The sequence below is a fragment of the Camelus dromedarius genome, chromosome 10 (assembly GCF_036321535.1).
Source record: "Camelus dromedarius isolate mCamDro1 chromosome 10, mCamDro1.pat, whole genome shotgun sequence".
Lineage (NCBI taxonomy): Eukaryota > Metazoa > Chordata > Mammalia > Artiodactyla > Camelidae > Camelus > Camelus dromedarius.
In genome coordinates this window covers 37,074,969-37,096,997 of record NC_087445.1, presented here as the reverse complement: position 1 = coordinate 37,096,997, position 22,029 = coordinate 37,074,969, and the positions used below count along the sequence as shown (strand labels likewise).

At 38.0% G+C, this 22,029-nt stretch overlaps 1 protein-coding gene across 1 annotated transcript in view; it reads left to right on the top strand.

Annotated features, from left to right (window-relative positions):
• TRPM3 (transient receptor potential cation channel subfamily M member 3) overlaps positions 1 to 22,029 on the top strand; it is a 724,277-nt gene that overhangs the window by 534,958 nt on the left and 167,290 nt on the right. Inside the window, exon 8 of the mRNA XM_064490266.1 lies at positions 12,340 to 12,514. Coding sequence (XP_064346336.1) covers positions 12,340 to 12,514 — 175 coding nt within the window. The remainder of the gene's footprint in view (positions 1 to 12,339; positions 12,515 to 22,029) is intronic.

Genomic DNA, 22,029 nt, shown 5'->3' with positions numbered 1-22,029 from the left:
GTCACTGAGGCTTTAGAAACAGTCAAGATTTGATCAGATTGGAACACAATTTTTAGAAAATACCCCAGATAATCAAATAAAAATGTATCACTTTTCCCAACTGTTGGTCAGAAATTGGATTAAATACCGTTACTATATCCCAAACAATCAGTACCCTGCCTTTGTCTCATACATAATAATGGTAGCTGGTTATTTTAATAGCCCTTGATAACTTTGCTGGTAAATGAAGGTCACTCCTGGCCTACAGCAGCTTAGCTGCTGGAACATATCAATCCTCTCAGGGGGAACAGAATTAGGTTTCCACTTCAGTCAGATAGTTCCCTAGTCACTTCAGTTGGAGGAAGTAATAGCTTTCGTGGGCATCCTTCCTGTAAGGGGAAGCGTGTACACCTTTGTTTAGATCTTTCTCCCCAAGGACCAGGACACGTTGTCACTCCAGCTGGGTCCAAACCTGAGACATAATCAGGCTTCAATTTAAAAGTACAAGACAGCTGAATTGAAATGGGCTTTTTCAGTTCCTAAGACTCTGGACTCTTCCAGACTTGATCCAGATGAACAAATGGCATATGAACACCTACCCAGGTCACTCAGCATGTTCTTTCCTAGGTCTCTGACCACCACTAAGGCCCAATAGTGAAGACCTATGAAAGGACACCATGAGGCCCTTGCATGGCTGGCATCTCCACTTGGAGTAGTATATATCAGTAGTATTGAGATAGGTCACTCAGTCCCTTTATAACCACCAACTTACTCCCATCCATTCAGCTGTACTAGTCCCAAGGTATAGACCCCAGGCATTGCACCTTTTAATTTTATTTTATTTCACAAGCATTTATTTGAACTACCATCTAAGTATGAGGCTCTATGGAAACCACAATGTTGTCAAAGAGGGGTGTGGGTCTCTCTGTCTCAAAGAATTTACAATTTAGTAGATGAAACATTCATTAAAGCAAAGCAGAATAAAATAGCTGCCAAAGAATATGTAAAAAAATAAACAAACAAACAATGGGATTACAAAGGAATGAATAATTAATACTACCTGAGGGAGTTAGGAAGGGCATCAGGAATTAATGACATTTGAAATGAGCTTTGACAATTGAGTTAGGGTTTCTGAAGGGCCACAAGAAATAGCACCTCTCCTCTTCATCCAAGTTCTGAACACTTTGAGAAATCAAAGAAGTAGTGGATGGAACTCAAAATACTATTTTTAGTTGGGGTACAAGTTTGCAGACGTGGCTTTTAGTCTATTGACCAAGTGGACATAATGAGTCCTCAGAATTTGGCAGAATTCCATAGTGAGTCTTCACATCCCCACCCCACCTCACACACCTGCAGGGATAGGGCTCTGGAGGAGCTGGGAGCTGTTAGGCTTTCTGCAGGCAGGAAGATGCCAAAAGGAAGAAGAGTGAGGCTGAGTGAGCAAATCCAGTTAGTCTCCTCAAATTTACCGAGGAACCAAGTGAGAAAACGAGCATAGAAAACCCAAGGATGTGCTTAGGGAAGATTCCTCCTCATGTAACCGAGAGTAGGGAGAGATACTCATCTCTGAAAATTACAATGGCTAAAGGTAAATTTAAAAATAATCCTAGATGGAGGATCAGGAAGATATTTTAGGTGAGACTAGAATCGGAGTGAATGGAAAGTTCTGGAGAGACAGGAGGTTGTGAATGAAGATTGAGTCTAAAATATGGTGAGCCTGGTCTGTCATGCAGAATGATTAGGCTTTATCTATAAGCAATGAGAACCCACTAAAAACTGTTATAGAGAAGACTGTATTTACAGATGATAACTAGCAGTTATGTGATGATTGTTACAGAGGCAGAGAAATCAGTTAGGAAGCAATCTCCGTAGTCCACAGGAAAACCAATGAGCATAGAAACTGGGCATTTGGCAAAATTCCTGACTTTAGGAGAATTTAAATCAGACCTGAGTGCCCTGGATCTCAGGTCAGTTGATTGAAGGAAAATTGTATCTGTCATAAAATATTTGAAAATTTCTATGGAAATAATTAACATTGTCATTTAACCTATGAGAAATCAGGATACACTTGAGGTAATTCGGTATCCTGCCTTCCTGCCTTTCTTTTGTACCTCAAATTTCAGTGAGCAACTACTACATGTAGAACACTCTGTGGTATGCAGGGAATAGAGTTAAGCCTACTCACAGGGATGCCCAAACATGTCATTTGATGAGAGAAAACTTCAAGAGACATGTAAGATACTAGGAGAATTTTTTTCTTTATACCATAGTAGTTTATTGACAAATTTATAAAATGCTTTCTTTGACATATGCTTTTTAGAAAAGGAAATGCTATAGGAGCACAGAAGTGAGAATAATTTATTCTGCTGGGGCCTGAGGAAGACTTGTCTTTGAATCTGGGACCTGCAGGATCCTTAAAGAGAGAGTAGAACTTTAGCATTTGGGGCAGGGAGTAGTAATTACAGTCTCCTTCAAATAATGCAGAGAGATTTTTTTTAAATTATTTTTGAAGGGTAAATTAATACACCATTTTGTCATCACCAGCAACATTTCCCTCTGTCTTACCCTCTGCCTCTCCTACCCAGCTGTGCCCTGCACTGCAGGCTAGGTCTTTCTATGTTTTTTTCAATCCTTAATTCCCCTGGCTGCTCTGCTGCTTACTAATTCAGCCAAGAAGCCAAAGGAACTTGTACAAGTTGTGGACCTAGATCCTGGCATATTTATAGGGGAGTGTGGGCAAAGAATTATAAAGTCAAATGAGTTAGAACAACTCTGATTACCTTACATTTGAGAAGGCAAGGAATGCCTTTTGATGTGGGCCTTGAGCAGTGCAGAAACTCAGAAGACTATAGCTTTGTTTGGGCGAGTTTTCTTGTAGACTTAGATCAATTACATTAAAACATTCATCCTGCAAACAATGGCTCCAAAGAAAATAATGCTGGCTTTCTCCTTTTATGAGAGTGAAACTTGCCTTACAGCCCATGGGACTGGCTGTTCCCTTTCTATTGAAGTGATTCACGTGGAATATCGCTTGGATGTCCTGGAAATATACAGACATTCCTGGCACAACATTTTAACCAGAGCTGTCTGGCCGTTAGGGAGTAACTCTTTTCCATTAAGTCAAAAGCTTAGTTTGTTTGTTAGCATATAATATACTTGAAGTCGCTCATGGGTTTTGTTATTTGGCATTTACATCTTTATCCAACCCACAGAGTTCAAAAGACTTTAACAAGCTGTTGAAGTACTGAGGAGAGGCCCCTTGGTAGAAGGCATTTGGAGAGTGACACGAAAGATCATCTACCCAAAAGCAGAAAGTTTTAACCTTTTGGATACAAGATAAAGGAATTTGGCTTCCTAAGCCTGTTATTGGTCTGCATGAGAGAGTATTTCAAACTTTGGAAAAGTATGTTTCAAATTATTTACTTGTCAGAACATCCTTTTGTTTTGAATATATAAAATGTATTTATCTCCATGAATCATTTATACCTTTAAAGTAGAAACCTTTTATAAGCTTAATAAATAGAAATAAGTATCTTTATATTTGTGTTTAACTATATAGTTCTCAGCAAGTGGAAGTGCCAGGCCCTGTTCTAACTGCTTTATAAATAATAACTCATTTATTATTCAAAACAACCCTATGAATTGCATGCCAACTCTGTGTATTAGATACTGTGTGAAATACTAAAATATATTTTTTGTTTATCAACTCATATCAAGATGTATTTCTGCCTTTCTAGGAAATGCAGAGTTCCAGCTAACATGTTATTAGTTTGGTGAAGTCTAGACATGCTGTCAAAATTTCTAGTAGGTAAAATAGGCTAGAGTGAGCCATGCTGAGCTGGCAAATGGGGGTCAACAGGAAGCAGCAGACAAATGAAGGCAGAGGTAGTCACGGAAGTGAGAATCAGAGTCAAAGAACAGGACAGGACAGATTCAGCCCAGTTCCAGACACGCAGCCCACAATCTAAGGAAACACCTCATCTGAGAGACTGAGGCATGACAGGGCTTCCAGAGCGCAGGGCAGAGATGACAGTGGAGTGGTGATGCATGAAGAAGTGCTTCCAGGACAGTCCACTGAAATTGACGCAAAACCCCAGTCCTGGGGCTCACATTGCCAGGGAGGGAGCAGGCAGATGTCCCAGCCTAGCTGGCTTATAGCAGATGGTGCAGCTCTTTGGAGCCAAAGGTATTCCGAAAGGAGTAATTGCTCTCCCTGCCCTTAGCCTTCGAGCTCTTGGAAGACCTTCTAAACCCCTTCTGCTGTTAGGGTGAAGTTCCCTGACAGACCACATGGTGAGTCCTTCTCTCTCTGAGTGAGAGAAGCAGGGCAGCTTCTCATGACGGGTACCAGGCTTCCCACTTGAGTATGTTATGCTCCAAAATGAAGGCTCACCCGACACCTGTGTAGATAGTAGGCTGACGCCCAATTTCGACCTGAATATTGCCTCTAAAAGCCCTACCTCAAACAAAAAAATCTCTACTATCCTAAAGTTTTCTTTTACAAAGATCCCTCAACTCCTCTCTCCCTGCCGGGGTCCTCATGCTGAGAAAAGAGCACATGAGGACTTTCAGGGTGGTTAAGGATGGGCGAAGACTGCCTTGGAGTGAGCAGAGGTGAGGCTGGGGAGGAGAATGTTTGGTAGTGATGAAGGGGAACTCACTCAGAATAGATAAAGGGGTATTTTGATAAAGAGACAGAAATGTGTCTCTAGGAAGGTTTGCAAACTGCGGCCTGCCCTGTTTCCATATGACTCATGGGCTAAGAATGCTTTTTTCATTTTTAAATGTTTGAAAATAAAAGAATATTTTGGTGAGATATGAAAACTACATGAAGTTCAAATTTCAGCATCCATGAGAAAAATTCCATTTTTCTCATTAGTAAAACTGTCATGCAAAAAAATTGTATTCAGTTGTATTTTGAAATTCATCCATAAACATTCTGTATAAGTGTGTTTTCTCTCTTGTTATATAAGTACCTGCACAGTGTCCTCCATTTTGTCTATTGTCCTAGAAAGCCTAAAATATTTACTCTCTAGTCCCTTACAGAAAAAAGAAAAAAAAAAAAAAAGCTGTCTACCCCTGGTCTGTACGAGATTCTGTGCAGAGACTATAGCCAAGTGACTATATTTTGAACTGAAAAGTCACTAATAATCCAGGCAATCTCTGTCTCTCTCTGTGTCTCCCAAACACGCACACACACTCTTACCCTCCCTCTCGTTCAGGCCACATGGTCTCTCCTCTATGATGCCCTCTGCTCCCTTCTTTTCTTCCTGCATACAGGCTTCTTTGCTTGTGTTCGCCCTCACATGGTCCTGTCAGCACCACCACTAACAGAGGCTTTACTCCCCAAATACTCATGCCCACCCAGCCCCTCCCTGTTACTCACCTTGGGTTCAGGGTGTTCACTCCAGTTCCAGAAAGGCAAATCTGGCCCACTCCAAGCCTGGAATCTACCTCTATTCCAACTAGCTTTGAAAGATGCCAAGTAAGGCTGCCCTTCTGTGCTGCGGACAGTTCAGCTCTGATAGGGGAATGTGGATAGAGAGGACATGATGGGTGTGTCCAGTACACATGCCACAGTTACCTCTTTGGTTGGCTTTCAAGATTTCCTATTCAATTCACTTATCCACACCTTTGGCCTTCGGTTGCTACACAGAGAAGCAAAGCAAGATGGCAGTGTCCAAAATGAAAACCATCTGGTAGGCGCTAGTACAGGATTCCTAAGAAAATACCTACAGCATCAGTAATGCACAAAATATATTGGTTCAATAGCAGAAAAAAAAATTGGAAACAAAAGAAGGGGATTAGCCATATTAATTCAATAGATTTTACATTTTTAATCCCCAAGATAAGAAATGGTATGCACCATCAGTGTTCAGTCTTTTATCACTGTCTCAGAGAGGTGTTTCCATTAATTCAAACTCTCTATCTTTACTGTCTTGACAACCTCATATCTCGAGCCAAATTTGCTGAGATTTTAAATGCCAAGATAAAACATACATGTATGTTTATTCTGGAATACTTTATTTGCTTTAAATATGGAAAGATTGTATATGGAGGGGATCCATTAAGTTAAACATCAACAAGGGAGCTGCCATAGAGATTGGTGATGGCAGAAAAAGACATTTAAACAATTCACATTATTTTTACCCCTGCTTAGTCTTACGGTGGGTTGGAAATTTGTGCTGCAGGGAAAGACCCCAGCCCTCTTTTAAGGAATTTCTTTCTCACTAGAGAAACACAAGGGCCTAAAAGTGAAGCATCTACTTACATGTGGTTTTATTTTGACTGCTTAATAGTTTGTGCAGTATTTTTTATTTCAAATGTTTTCCTAAGCATCAATTTAGGTGCTTAATTATAGTGGCAAAAAAAAAAGTGTGATAATAATAACATTTGTAATTGGTTTGAACTGGGTTTGGCATTCCAATTGAGTATATCATCAGGATTCACTAAAACATAAATAGGTTTATTACCCTTTTCTGAAGAAGGTCAGACACATTCCAGTTATAGTTCTGTTTTCTTGAATAGATCATGCATTCTATCTCCAAAACATGAAGTAAATATCTAAAGTGTCTGCTTCCATAGAAGACTGAAGGGACATTCTAGATAAAATGAGATGCATTTTTTTGTTATGTCATCCCTAGATATTTTCTTGGGCTCACTCTGTTCCTTAATAACTCAAAGATTTCCAATCATGGGTGGGGAGGGAAGCGTAGTAAAATTTTCTTTTTCTGTATAGTAATATTTTACATTTGTACCTGAATATTCATTTGCCAGAAATCTTCCTAATTGTATGAAGCGCCTTAAACTTAATAAACAAGAATAGTATTGAGTGTTGTCAGTTAAACACAGCTGATTACCAGCTTTATTTAATTTTCATAAATCTATCCCACAATTTCCAGACCACAGAAGAGATGCATTAAAGGAAGCAAGAATCTAATTCTAAAACTGTTTGCAAAAAGCTATGGTATTATGCAAGCTTCAGCCATTATTTCTCAAGTAGGCAATAACAGGTGCCCATTAAAATGAGACAAATAGCTTCTCCTCCCATCACTACAGTAATTGCTAATGCCCCCCAAGTCTGTGTAAAGTTTGTTTGTAAAATACAAGATCTTAGTGGGTTACTGAGTTTTTATGGCCCCATTATAGTCCAAGTATAGGAGATAGTGACCAGTATATCTCTTGGTAGAGTCAATCATTGAATCAAAGATCAGACTATTCATGTGAGAAGTTGGATAAAGGGGACATGTTCAAAGATTTTAAACAGTATGCAAATTTTAATAATGTAAATTTAAAATTGTGCAACATAAATGATAGTGATAAAGTCTCACTATATTTATACTTTCAAAGCATACAGATTCTCCAAACGCACTACTAAATCATCAAGAATCACATAATCCCAGAACTGGCAAGGCCAGTGAGTTAACTGTTCATGTTATTGCTAAACAGCCTTAGCTGGCAAACAGAAATGTTTACCCATCACTGACAGACTTGGTCTTGAACTGTTCAAGATCTTTAAGTCATCTCTCATGTAAAATTTGATGTCTCCTTTCTGAATGACATATACTATAATAATCACATGATCTGTGGCTTTGGTCATTAAGACTTAGCTAATTATCAGTCTTCTATGCTCCATCTCCTTGTAAATATGAACCATTTTCCAACAATAAATAAGTTATTCCTTAGGCCTGTTGGCATTTTTGGTCACATACAGTATTGTTGACATGAAACCGAAGTATTAATTTAGTTTGATCAAAATTCTGAGTTATCCAGGCATTTCACTAAAAACTACCAAATATTTTTACATGTGTCTGAACTGATCATAGATTGTAGTCTATGTCAGTACTAAGAGAGGGAGAGGTGGGAAAAAGGGTCTTTTGGAATTTTAAGACATTTCTCTATCCCTGCCACCTCCCTTCTTCACAACACCCAACCTAGTCTTTGTTTAAGCCAATTTTGACAATTTTTGAATTATTGGGAGCCCAGGCTGAACTACATGGCAGTCACAACAAAATGGAATGAAAGTCTAAGAGGTTATCTTCTGCAGAGAATAATTATTTGGGGTTCAGTTTATAATTTGAAAGCTTGAGGTCAACCTGGAATCCTATAGAATGTATGTGCTAAATCTATTACTCAAGCCCACATTTTTGTAGGTGATAATGCTTCCAGTTCCAAAATTGCCAAAGATTGTGGCAAATATCTTACCTCCTCCTGCTTAAGCAACTCTATGTTGCTCCAAAATTAAATTCTAATGGAAATCTCTAAGAAGTTTTTGGTTGTGGTAGAAAATAAAAAATTACTATAATCAACTGAAGAATTTATCTGCTTTCCCCAAAACCGAAAGAATAAGTATTCACCAAAAAGTTGAGGGATCTAGATAAAAAGAAAAAAATTTTAGTAATAATAGAGGTTATATTTTTTAAAACTATAAATTTAAACTATTTTTTGTGAACAGTCCATAGTTTCAGCTGAGCAAGTTGTATATTTGTGAGGCTCGTCAAAGGAATTTTATTAATTTTTTTGTGTACATAAAGAAAATGGCAGTGTTCCCTAAGAATCCAGCTGAATCTGTAGTAAATTCCCAACATGTTTTCTTTATTTCACTTAAAAATATATATCCCATTCTTGATATTTTAAAAAACTTTTTCTTTACTAATGAAGTCATATATGCAACAGTTCTAATTGGTAAATTTGTGAATTTCTCTAGAGATTTTTTTAAATATCCTGTGTCCAAAATGTAATTTAGAAAAGAAAGTGTGAACAGAAGAAATAAAGAAAATTAAGGAAGAGAGAGAGAGGAATGAAGGATGGGAGGAGAGAGATCCTATAGACAGTGCATCCCCCTGGAAAGTTTAGCCAATCAATATAACTCGGTAGTAATGATGTGATATAGTTTCCCCAGACATTGAATTTTGTTTGAAAAAAACCTTTCTAGAACTTATTTCAGAGGCCTCAGTGAGCTTCATAAAAAAACACAAGCTGATGCTCTTTGCGTATAGAGAGGTCCCTCAGTATCCTTGGGGGATTGGTTCCAGCCCTGCCCCCCATGAATACCAAAATTGCAGATGCTTAAGTCCCTTATATAAAATGGTGGAGATTTGCATGTAACCTATGCATATCCTCCCATATACTTTAAATCATCTCTAGATTACTTATAATGCCTAATATAACATAACTGCTAGGTAAATAGTTGCCAGTGCCTGGCAAATTCAAGTTTCGCTTTTTAGAAATTTCTGGAATTTTTTTTCAATTTTTAATCCACAGTTGGTTGAATTCATGGATGTGGAACCCACATGCACAGAGGACCAGCTGTATATCAATGTGTGTAATTTAGGGTGGGGTTTCATAAATGTCCATGAGCAAGTTTCTTATGAATAGGCTTCAAGGATCCATGAAATCTTGAAATTGCACAAAACATTTTTCTGACTGTTCAATGTGCATTTATTTTTCTGGAAAAATGGTCATTAGCTTTCTTCAGATTCTCAAAAGTATTCAAAGATCCTTGTGTCCAAAAAATAGGCTAAGAATCATTGCTTTAAGTCATTACTGATTATTTGATATCTTTTTTTTTTCTCAGAAACAAAGGCAATATGTTTGTATGTGTTGACAAAAAGGCTTAATGTTACCATAAATTGGCAAATTTAATTTATACAAAGCTTATTTTTTAGGCATGGTGGCCTGATTCTCTACTACCCATAACTAAGAAAGTCAAAAATGCTTTTGTTTTAGGCTATAAGGGTTTTTATTGTCTATGGAACAAATTTCTATGTATTATCACTAACAGAAATGGGAGAGAATTCGGAGGCATAGATATATTGGATATATTCAATTTATGAAAAAATAGATATTTTGATACTTTGCTTCATCTAGTTTTTAGCCCTGAAATATATATACCCTAATCAATATAGTTGTTTTCATCATTTTAGTTGATTACAGCTTCATTCCAAATATAGGAAATCTGACCATCTAAATGCTTCTATATTTCTAGAAGTTACAACAACTTGATTTATTGACAAATACATTGACAGAAAATCAACTGACAGTTTATTGCTTTCAAATCTTCGTATGAAAACTGATTCTTTGGACTTATATTTCCTCTCAAAGAGAGGAGAGTTTCCAGCCATCTTGCCTATTGTCTGGTAGACTCTAGATCACTGGAACATTCTAGCAGGTCCATTTATGACTTCTTCCTTCATGAGTGGATCACAGTTGGTCTGTGAGTTGAAGTAAAGATCCACTGATAGAATCAGTACTCAAGAATCAGAATTAGGCCAAGGCCTCTCTTAGAAGAAGATCCTAGAAATAGTCTAAATATTATCATTTGGTATAAACCAGTAGGTATAGTGTATTGTCCCTGGATATGAAACAATAGGGGAGCATGTGTTAAAGAAAAGCAAAGGGGAAAACTAAATAGCACAATACTTTAGGAAATACCTTATAAAATAACCTTAAACATAAATAAATTATAAAACAACTTTTATTGTGCCTTTTCTAAGGCACATTAAATCCATATAGGGGTGGGTATTTTTTATGTCAGAAAATTCTCCTCTGAAAGAAATGTGCTGTATTAACATTTCAAGTTAGCCCTTAATCTTCAAAGTGCCTTTCAATAGGGACTTACTTAATCCTGATAATCAACAGCAATGAAGAAGGTGTCTCTTTATAGACACCCAAACAGAGCTTTAAAGTGGCCTTTTGTCTGAGTTATTAGGGCTTCTGGGTCAAAGTTGGAGAGCATGACCTTTGACTTCCCTCTCCTTGGATCTGAAGGAGTAATTCTCAGAAACTCCCTAACCACAGAAACTCTGATGGGAATACAGGTCATCTCTCTCTCCCAGTTCCTTCTGGGCAACAAAAAGAAATCTTGGCTTCTTCCCTCAACAATTGTCATTTTCTTACATTTTTAAAATGTAGATTTAAAACAGCACTCTTTGTGTGTGTGTGTGTGTGTGTGTCTGTGTGTGTCTGTGTGTGTCTGTGTGTGTGTGTGTGCGTGCGTGTGTGTGTGTGGAACTGGCTTTTTGGACCATTCTTTTCAGATGAAAAACCGTGAAAAACACTGACTTAGAAGAGATAAGGCCCTAAGAGACTGATGTACTTAGACTTTAGAAGTAAAACAGGTCACACAGTCTAATAAAATCTCTTAGTGGAGCAAGAAATCAAACCCCAAACTATCATTTCTCATAGGGAAGCAGTTTCTTGATAAAAGATAGAAACCATAGCAGAGGAGGGAAGAGGGTGGACGGGGGTGACTAAGGGCTTTTTTTAGTTCATATTTAGAGAAGTGGTACAGAATCTTTCTTTTTTAAGATAAGTGCTCTGTGTACCCTACAAAATCATATCATTTTTATGACACTGCCCAATTTCCTAACTATTCTAAGAAGACAGAGTGAGAAAATACAATGTGGCACCAAAATGAGCAACAGGAAGTTACTCAGTGAACAATGACGATACTTGAGATGTCACTTGAAAGCTAATTTCTTTCTCATTGTGTCTCTCACAGACATTTGTTTTTAGTACTTCTCTTTACTATGTTAGGTTGAACATACGTAAGTGCTGATGTTAGAGCAGTTTTTTAATTTGCAAACAGCAATGTCTATGGCTCAGCATAAATAGCTTGAAGTCCCTTAATTCAACTGAATTCAGCAAATATTTACCCATCAGTTGCCTGGCAACTGGCTCACTGGTGAAGGACACAGTAATGGCAGATGATAGATGTCATGTCTCCTGGGTAATTTATTATGACTGTTAAGAATCAATAATCAAGCTAATCACCAATGGTCAGAAAGAGATAGCCCCCCCCACCCCCGGTTTAGCCAGTAGTTGATTTAACAAGTTAAACTATACCCCGAGTTGATTTTGACAGTCTTTCATAAAAAGAAACACTTAGGCATTTTCTTAGCACTCTGATGACTTCAGGAAGGTGGCTTTTTTTTTTTTAACTTCCCACTTTTCATATAGGAAACTGAACCGTTGGATCCATATGAGACTTGCCTAGGATCACGTTTAGATTCTAATCTTTTGCCTGCTGATCCAGTGCTTCATCTACTAACTAATTCCTTTTTCACCCTCCTCTCTCTCTGCCTCCCCTGTGAAGTAGGGTCATCAGTGCCTTAACTGACCCCACCACCCTGGGAATTGCGGGGAGAGGGTAAAATTGAAGAAACTCTCTGGGGGGAAAATTCTGCCAAAGGGTTTCTGTAAATTTCCACTCCATATGTTATCCCTTCATATGTTGTTACCTCCCCTGTGCTCAGTAATTTTAGTTTGTGCTTTTTGTTTCTCTTTTTGTTTCTTTGGTTTGCTGGCTTTGTGTTCTTTTCTCTTTTTTTTTCGTTTTCTTTTCCTTTTTAAATGCAGGAATCGGTCAAGGTGTTCCGGTGGTGGCGCTCATCGTGGAAGGAGGACCCAACGTGATCTCAATTGTCCTGGAGTACCTTAGAGACACCCCTCCCGTGCCCGTCGTTGTCTGTGATGGGAGTGGACGAGCATCCGACATCCTGGCATTTGGGCATAAATATTCAGAAGAAGGCGGGTAGGTAATTGTCTGGCCCCAGAGTTGATCTGTGAGGGCTAAGCCTGTGTTCCAAGCTTGGAAGAGAGGGTGTGAGTTGATTAACTGATTGGCATGGGAGGGAGGTGGGGGAGAGCAGGGGAACATATTCGAAATATCCTATGATGTGGGAAATTCCATGAAAGCTACACTAGTCCACGCTAATGATAGAGAACTAGGGGAATGGAGGTCCCAGGGTGTGGCCTCCTCTCTCTTCTCTTCGTTCTCGCCTCTCTTTTCCTCCTCCCACTATGGAGAAGCAGGAATTGGGTTTTAACACACAAAGGACAGCTAACCTGGACCACATAGTGCAGCTTAGTTAACTCGAGAGAAGCTGGAATGTGCAGCTTCCAGATTGATCTCCAAAACACCGGTTTCCCCAAGCTGCCATGTGTTTATAAGTGCTAAATGTTTACAAAAAAACATCTGTGGCCTGTCCTGTCAGATCCCTCAGGATGGGCTTGGGAAGTAGATGTTCTATATGGGTAACCACCCTGGTTCTGTATAACTGCTCCTGAACACCTCAGGCACTTTCCTTGGTCTGTGAGCCCCCAAATGCTACTTTCAATAGTCCAAAGTGCCCAGCCCTCCAATCTGAGGCCTCCTCTGTGAATCATGAAATGCAGGCCCTTGTGTGGATTATGAGATCAAAGTAATTGATCCAAAGGTGTGAATGAGTTTAAGGAGGAAGATTCAAGGGAGCCACTGAAGTTTTAACTAAGGAACTTCCTAAACTAATCACTCTCCTCACACATGAAAGTCGTGGGAGAAGGAAGTACCAAAGGAGATGGGAGTCTTTTATTCACCCTTTTATACATACATGGTGTCTACCGGGTACCATGCACTGAGGTGTGGAAAGAATAACAAGCTGTTCCTACCCTTAAAGAGCTCATCATAAATCTTGTAAGTAGACAAGCATATAATTATCATAATAGTAATGACAGGTGAGCTTGCCCACTTCGGGACATGCCTTCCTCACCTCTCTTGTCACCTGGCCTGACTAAGAGAGACTCTGCAAGGCAGCTCAATAACACTTCTCTCCCCATTCCTCCTCTTATCTTCGCCAGCAGCCCTGCGCTCCAGGTGAACCATTAAAACAACACGCATCCTGGTTAGTACACCAACCTAAAAGTGTGAAAGGAGGAAAACCGGAAGCACAGGCTCCCCCCGCCCCCCGCCACTTCATGTTGCAAACACTGACAGTGACTTCAGGCCCCCTTCAAGCTTTTGATGTTAAAAGAAACAAAAGCTAATTTTTGTAAGCATGGAGTTGGAGTCTGCTTACTGGCAAATTTAATTAAATTACTGTTATCGTCTTCTTTGATAGTGACTATCAGTCCATTTTATAGTTAACAAACTAAAAAGAGAACATTTGCCTAAATGCCCCCCTATCTATTACCAACCAGAGTTTAAGATCCTCCACTGTGCTTTACTTTTATCCAAAATTTAACCACAGTTCTCATTGATTTAAATAGAGCAATTTGTCCTTTGTTCAGAAATAAGTTAGAGCATGTTATAGTTTTTAGCTTTGGCTTTTTCTTTTCTTCCTAGCGCTTGTAATTATTTTATTGTGTTCTTACAAAGTAGATGCAAGTTTGCATTCAGAATCCACGTTTCCTTTTGAGAAACCTCAACGTTTCAGGTTTCCAGGTCTTTACAACACTGGAAGTCTTGACCTAGTGCTTGTTTTTTGTCATTAGTTTGGGTTAGGTACCTTGAAAAATGTGAAAATCTCTGGCAAGTTGCTTTTCCTGACTCTGTTTTAGTATAGGAGACATGTTATACACTTTAGAGCTGGGTAGGACTCTATATCTTATTTGTGGACAGGTACACAGAGAAACCAAGTACTTTCCCAAGGCCACATAGCCCAGGTCATTTCTTATGCATTATAAAAATTCACTAAAGTGTGTATTATGGTATGTGCCCTGGTGTTTCTATATGGTACTTCAGTGATACTGTCTTTTAAATATATAGGTAAATGTTAGCTGCTTTCAGCTTCCTCTTTGCATTGTAATTTAATTTTTTTATTATTCTATATATTCCAAAAAGATAAAATCAGTGCATTTCTAGTTGTAAACCGATGTCCATCACATGGAATCTTTTCCTTCCCATGCCAGACCACTATACTTCAACTCTAAAACTGAATCAGAAATACCATGCTTTTTCATGCATGTAACTAAAGTGAAGGTGGAGAATTAAGATATAATTTCATATTTGGGGAATTATTAAAATTAAAACTTTAAAAAATCTTCAAAAACATTTAGAAATGGTTATTAAGAATATAGAAGACTAAAAAGAAGCATTATATTTCCCAGTCAAAATATAAATATATATATAATGTTCTGATAAAAGTATGCTGTGCTTCAGGAAAGCAGTTATAAATTTATCATGATAAAATGCATTCAGACTGTTTCTGTGTGCCGTCTGAAAAATTGCCAGAATGAATCATGTTTATTTAGCTTGATAAGAAATTATCCAGTCACATGTGTGGCCAATTTAAAAAATCATTTCCAAAGAACATTATTTTGCTATCGTGTGCTTTCTTATATGCAAAAAAATTGGCCCACCTCAACATCATGCACCAAGAAGGGTTTCTTCTTAGATTTCCAACAGAAATCCAACATAGTTGAGACGTGTTTCACTACAAATAAATATAAATGCAAAACTATATATTCATATAAACAAACCTATATAAATAAGGGTGTGTGATTGTACATATAATATTAAACATAGGAAACATACATACCCTGTTTATGAAACCTGAATTGGGATTTGAAATCACTGATTTTTATTTTTCAGTTACTTGTTAACTTAAACATGATTTTTAAAATTTTAAGTTCACTTACAGGTTGTTAAGTAATATAGGCCCAAGAACTATAAATTTTGATCTTCAGCTTTAAAGCTTTTCATTTTGTAATCCTAAAGGAGTGAATCAAATTTACACACTTTATATTTTAACTTTCATGAACTTGATATTTTGTCTTTAAATTCCCTGTTATTAACTACCTTCCAAGAACATGAATTTGGAAGGGAATCACTTTGAAGGCAAATTATGATTGGAAAAACTGATTAACTTTTGTACATGAGATTGTGTGAGGTAGAAAAAGACAGACTATCTCTCCCAGTGCAAATGAGTTTGGATAATCTAGAGACAGTTGCAACTAGATTCTTATTTTTGTCTTTTCTCCTTGTCTCTACTCTGTGGCATATAATACAAAAAAAAAAGGTCTAACTTTGTTTTTTTCCTTGTTGATGTATTGGATTTTCTGTTTCTCATCTGTCATAGTTTAGAATGAGTCACAAGTCAGTTTCCCTAAATTTCATTGCTTCAGAAATATTATTGGATTTTATTTCTGAATCATGAATGACTAAACACTGCAAATGTAAACAGATTAATACTATCCAAATAGCATTAGATTCAATTACCTTGTTTTTCAGATACTAGAATTACACTTTTTGCTGTGCTGACTAACCAAGATAACCAGCATCACCTATAGTCAGAAACACATTTCTGGCTGTAGGTGCCTGAAGTTGAAGTCAGAGATCACTTTGCTGGATAGTTGTCAACCTAAGTCTCAGATCACAGAGGAATGTGGTCTGGCCCCTCATTTATCAGTCAGTGACCAAGTACTTCACAGATGAAGTGTCAGTGTGAAGACGGCATGTGAATGAATGTGTATCCTGAGATAGTGCCCCTCATTCATCCAAATTGTATTATTGAACTTATGTTTATTTTGACATGTTTGTCCCCAAAGTAATCATCTGGATTTGCCATGTTTAGATACTCTTGGCAAGAAGCAGAACTTGCAGTAGCAGAAAGTCTTGAAAGTTTTAAGTACTTATAACTTTTGGAAAATTATCAATGGAGCAAGCACCAATAGACTTAACATCCTTAGGCACCAGTGGAATTTTGTATTAGATATTGTGAAGAAAATTGAGCAATGGCTTGCTCTCGAGGATAGTGGGTAAATAATGTATTCCAAAAATCTGATTTTCCTGGTTAAAGGGAACTAAATAGGGTCCCTACATTTTTGGAGCAGCTGAAGTAAAGGCAATGGAACACAAAATAGAAATGAAAAAGGAAAAATATGTTGCATGGCTTCTAATTATATAACTATCCTGGCAGAGATGTGGCAAAAGTTTGTCTCTCTCCAAATACACATCAAAATGGCCAAAGACGGGAGAAAGTCACCAGAAAGCCAGTCAGTTGAGAACCCCAGGTGTAGTCTGTATTCCTTAGGGCATATCATTCTGTGCAGTGGCCACTGTTTCCTTCTGCTGCTCAGATTTCCACCGAAAGCTAAAGGACATCACAGGTCTGTCATTCGTCTCTGTAAGATCTGCCAAAAGGAATTAATCGATCTTGATAGTTTGTATTCCAGTGTGATTTAGACATAATTGGAATGTCAAGAAAGAAGGAAACATATAGGAAGCACGCCACCTTCAAGTGTCCATTTAAATTTTTTGTTAATTTCAGCTTGCCTTGTCTCTTTTCTAGAATTTTCTATAAAAAGCATGTCAAAACTTGATTCTGTTTTGTAATCTTCTCAGAAGGAAAGTAAGAAAAGTTGGAAACATCTTGTGCAGACAAAGAATATTGGTTGGTGGCTTTATAAAAAGTGTTATTTTTGTAAGCTGTTTTCCAAGTTAACGTTTATTGAGTGCCTACTGTATGCATGGAACTTTAAGGGACGAGTAAGATGTGGCCCCGTCAAGGACTTTGGAGATTAAATGGAGCTCTCTAACACAGGCATGAGTACAGATATCTAATTATATATAAATATAAAATTACATTAAATACATATACAAATGCCTATAATTATTTATATATGTATATATAAATAATAGTGTGTATATGTGTGTGTGTGTTTAAGTGAAAATCTTAAAGGTAGGACTGATAACATCATTTTTCAGATAAATGAGGCACCAAATATTTTTTGAATGCTTGTTTTTTGAAGGCAAGAATTTCCTTGAGATTTACAACCTCATTTGAACCAATATAATGAAAAATAATTTTCAGTTAGATGTTACTGACTGAGTTCTAAAAGGCAGAAAGTGGCATAGGTTGGCGTAGATGGAGAGAGTTTCATCAAGGGAGTATTACTGCAATTTTTCTCTCTGTGGAATATATAAATATATAGTTAGATGGATATTTGCATCATTGTATCCAACTTCCACAAGGCTAGAGTAGCTTCATTTATTTAGGAAAGTGCAAAATGAAATATTTTTTTGTTTCGAGTTTGCTGTTTGAGCCCTCCATGTGTGTCCGCAGGGGGAGAATGAAGCATTGACTTAAAAAAAAAAATTATCTAGAGTTCGTGGAGGAAAGTGCCAGTGAAAATCTTACGGATCTAAATTGGCCAATCAGTTCTCTATATGGATTAAATTTACTTTAGAATTGCTCGGCTCCAAATTGGGAAAGTGTGGCTCTGAACATAAACAGCAAGCATGAGAGAAGCACAGATCTGCGTAATCCACTACGATAAAGAAAGCCTTCTAGGGGAACCACTGCCCGTAACTAGGTAGCCTGTCAATGCCAAGTGAAGGCTTCGAATGTATCAATTGGTGTGTTACTCTGAGATTTGCCGTAGCTTCTATACATTTGTTGTATAGAAAACATTCAAAATAAACTTGTGCTTATCACATTCCAGCATGCCTGAGAATCACCTGGAGAGCAACAGGAGACAGAGTCCCCCAAATACCCTGATTCGTGTAGCCGGGCTGGGGTGCAGGAAACTGTCACCAAAACCCAAGTGATTCCAATGAGCATGGCCCATGGACCCCACTTTCAGAAACTTTTAAAATTGGTACAAATTAGATTTTTCTTTATTTTTCTCTAGTGTTTCCAAAAACAGCTTCTTCTCTTTCTATGCCTCATGCATTCGCCTCACACAAGTCATTGCATTGTTACCACAAGCACTTTGTACTCTGCCAGATTTTGTCTTTGGAACCCAGTTGACTTAAATAGTGTATTTAGTATGAATCTCCTCATTTCTTTCTTTATCAGAGCTACTCTTGGTTCCAGACACCTTCAGACTTAAATTCTTCCCTTGAAGTATCCCACAAAATACGCATTTTGACGAACTGATAGACTTCTTTGTTAGTATTTTTATTTACATGCATTTCTTAAGGGCATTCAGTTCACTTCCTTATTTCTTCTGAAAATTATTTTCTGAATAGTTCAAAGGGTAAGAAGAATTTTAAAAGCAAAAGAAAAAAAGAGGATAAGAAAAGCAACAGTATTTCAGAGTGCAGTGATGCTAGGTGGTTGTGAATGATCGCTCCCTCTGCTGTTGAGAAGCCATTGACCATCATTAGGGCCATTAACTTCAGCATTAGAAGGTCTTCCCTCAATTTTCTTTGACTTGACAATGGCAACGGATAGCTATTTAAGAGTCCCAGTTTCCCACTTGCCTGTAGTATTGATTTTCACTTTTTTAAAGCGTCTGGACCCCTTCTCAAGTGAAATCTGAGGTAGAAGTACAGTACATAAAATAAACAAGACACGGGTTTACTCTGTTCAAGTTGGGGGTGGGGGTGGAGGAGACGGGGGTGTGAAAGGCCTAGACCGCTGGTTCTCAATTTTTGTCTCTCATCAGAATTACCCAGAGGGCTTCTTAAAACAAATCTGAGGGCCCCGTCTCAGATTTTTTAATTCAGTAAGTCTCCTTGGGGCCAAGTGATTAGCATCAAAGGAGTACCAGGAAATGCGGATCCTGTTGGTCCAGGGTGCGCACTTTGAGAACCACTGGCTTAGCCTCCCTCTCTCTGCCTGGCTGTCACCCACTAAAGCAGTTCCAAAGCAGCTTGGAAGCTCGTCCTCAAGATTCCAGGGGTTTATTTGTGGAACCCAATTGGAGACCATTCATCTACAGGTCAAGTCCACATTCCTTTGCTTAGACTCAAGACCCTTTCATTCTGGCCCCAGCTTCTCTCTGAAGCCATCTCAGTCAAACTGCCGTTTACCCAGCAACAGCTGACCTGTCCTCCCCACTGCTGTCCAAGCATAGCATGCTGTCATCGGCTCTCTGCCTTGCCATGAGATGTCCATATACATTTCTTTACCCACCTGATTCCTAGAAATTTTTTTTCTGAAGTTCTATGACATAGCCTTTCTCATGAAAAGAAGTAATGAGGGCTTTAAAACCCACAAATACATTTAAAACTTATCCGGATGAAGTGCAGCTAATAAGCTATCCTTGTATTTAATCCCTCTACCTTAGAGGAAATGAATTCTGAATCAACCTGGCTGGCATTAGAACCTGCAGCTGCTAAAAATACAGTGTATTAACATCTCCCCCAGTGGTATCATTAATAATAGATAATGTTTGGGATGTTTCTAATGTATTTTTCTCAGATTCCCCATGCAATTCTCAGATGTTGATTATGAACCACAGGATTTATGAAAACTATTTACAGCAGTAGCTACCTACTTATAAAAGCTTCATCCAGAGAAACATTAAAGATACATTAAAGTAAGACTGCAAGGTTAAGTCAAGTTTATACTACTGTTGTCTAGAAAAGTCTCCATTCAGTTTCAATAAAGCCTTTCCTTTATTGTCCTAATGGTTGGACAACTGTCCTATAATTGATATACATGTTGATTGTGTTTTCTAGGTTTATTCAATGTAAATGAAGTGTCCATTCATGAGCAGTGACCTCTGAAGGTCTTGAGTAAGCAATGAAGAGTTGGTTCCTCTAGATTCCAATGAAACCATAGTTCAGTGTCTTGGAGACCTTATGATCTTCTTGGTTTTCACCATTTGATAGTTTATTTGAGATTTTATTATCTCTAGTGGAGGAGTAACAAATAGTTTTCATCTTGAGCATCAATAATAATGAACTGGTGGTAGCTTCCTAGAGTGGTGTGTTGAGAATGATTCTGAGTCCACATCTGTACTCAAAGGAAAGATTACTGTAATAGACTAGCCATGATGCAAAGAAAGACGTTTATAGTCAAAATACCATAGATATCTAGTCTTATTCTTGAATAAAAACAAAATGTTATAGATAGCCCCATATATTGCTACAAGGCAATCATCCAGGAGCACATTGAATTATGAAACAAAGGGGAAAATAAGAAACTTATCTGCCTAAAAGATATTTAGGAAATAGTCAATTTTTTATCAACACTGTAAAGCACATCAGTCTTTAAATTATCTGATGCTATGAACCTTTCCACACAGGTGTAATGCATAGGGTATGAAGGATGAGAAGCTCTTTATTGTGAGTACTGTTTGGAGCTGGACTGAGGGGCAAACTGCAATTGGCTATAGACTATTTATTTATTAAGAAAAAGAATAATTTTTTTAAAAAACAGCTAGGAACTAATTCATCACAGAATATGTACAAAAGTAGAGAAAATTTTATTTGCCCCAAATATCTCATCAAGTAGGGTATGGGGTTAGAAGGAGTACTTTGACAAATTGCTGGGAGAGAAAATTGAGATTTATCCTTCTTTTCCTTCACACCCCTGACCCACTCCCCAAGAGCATACTTGAGGAATTGAAATTAATATTTTTTCAAATCATGTCACTTGAAGAAGTGCCAGTATTTTGCCTGCCCAAGGAACCTACACATCTCATTCCAGCTCTGATTGGGTCTTTTATATGGGGCCTAAAACAATAAAACTTTGACTGTTCCTGTTGCCTGGCTATGTGCACTATTCACTGATGAGATTTCACTTGGAATGATATCAGAGGATGTGTTTTCCTTACGATTTTGGCAGCAGAGAGGCTACCTGACCCTGTATCCTTTGGCAACAATTCAATTTCTATTCCTGGGCACATTCATAACCAAAGACAATGGAAAGAAGAGAAATTGCAGAGATGCAGCCAGCACTGTTTAGGATTTTTCACCTTAATGTCCTGCTAGTCCCTGTCTAAGATGGAGGGTTTGGCACTTCTGTCTGCCTCAGGAGCAACACTGTCCAGTAGAACTTTTTGTGATGATGGAAATGTTCTATATCTCTGCTGTCCAGTCAGATAGACACTGAGCCCTTTCTTGAATTGTGGCTAGAGTGACTAAGGAATTGAATTTGAAATTTTATTCAATTGTAACAAATTTAAATTCGAATTGCCACAGGTGGCTAATAGCTAGCACAGCTCTGGCATTTCTGTAATTGGATTTTACCAAACTGGGAATCTTTGAGTGTCTGACAGATTTCCAGTGTTATGAGAAATTGTTCCCTTCATTTTTTTTAATTACATTTTTTCATCCAACCAACATTATGTATTCAGTCATTCAACAGATATTTTTGGACACATTCCAGACACTGCTCTAGGTGTGGGCAGAGACACTCCTGTGAACCAGATAGACAAACATTTCTGCTGTTATGGAGTTTCTAATGTAGCAGAGTTAGATAGATAATAAGTAATAAACATAATAAATAAACATATTTTAGTAGGTGATAGACTCTGGGTAAAAGGAAAATAGTGTCAGGAATCAAGCTAAGGGGATAGTGGAGGAGCCTGTGTCTTCAGCACCTTGATGAGCAC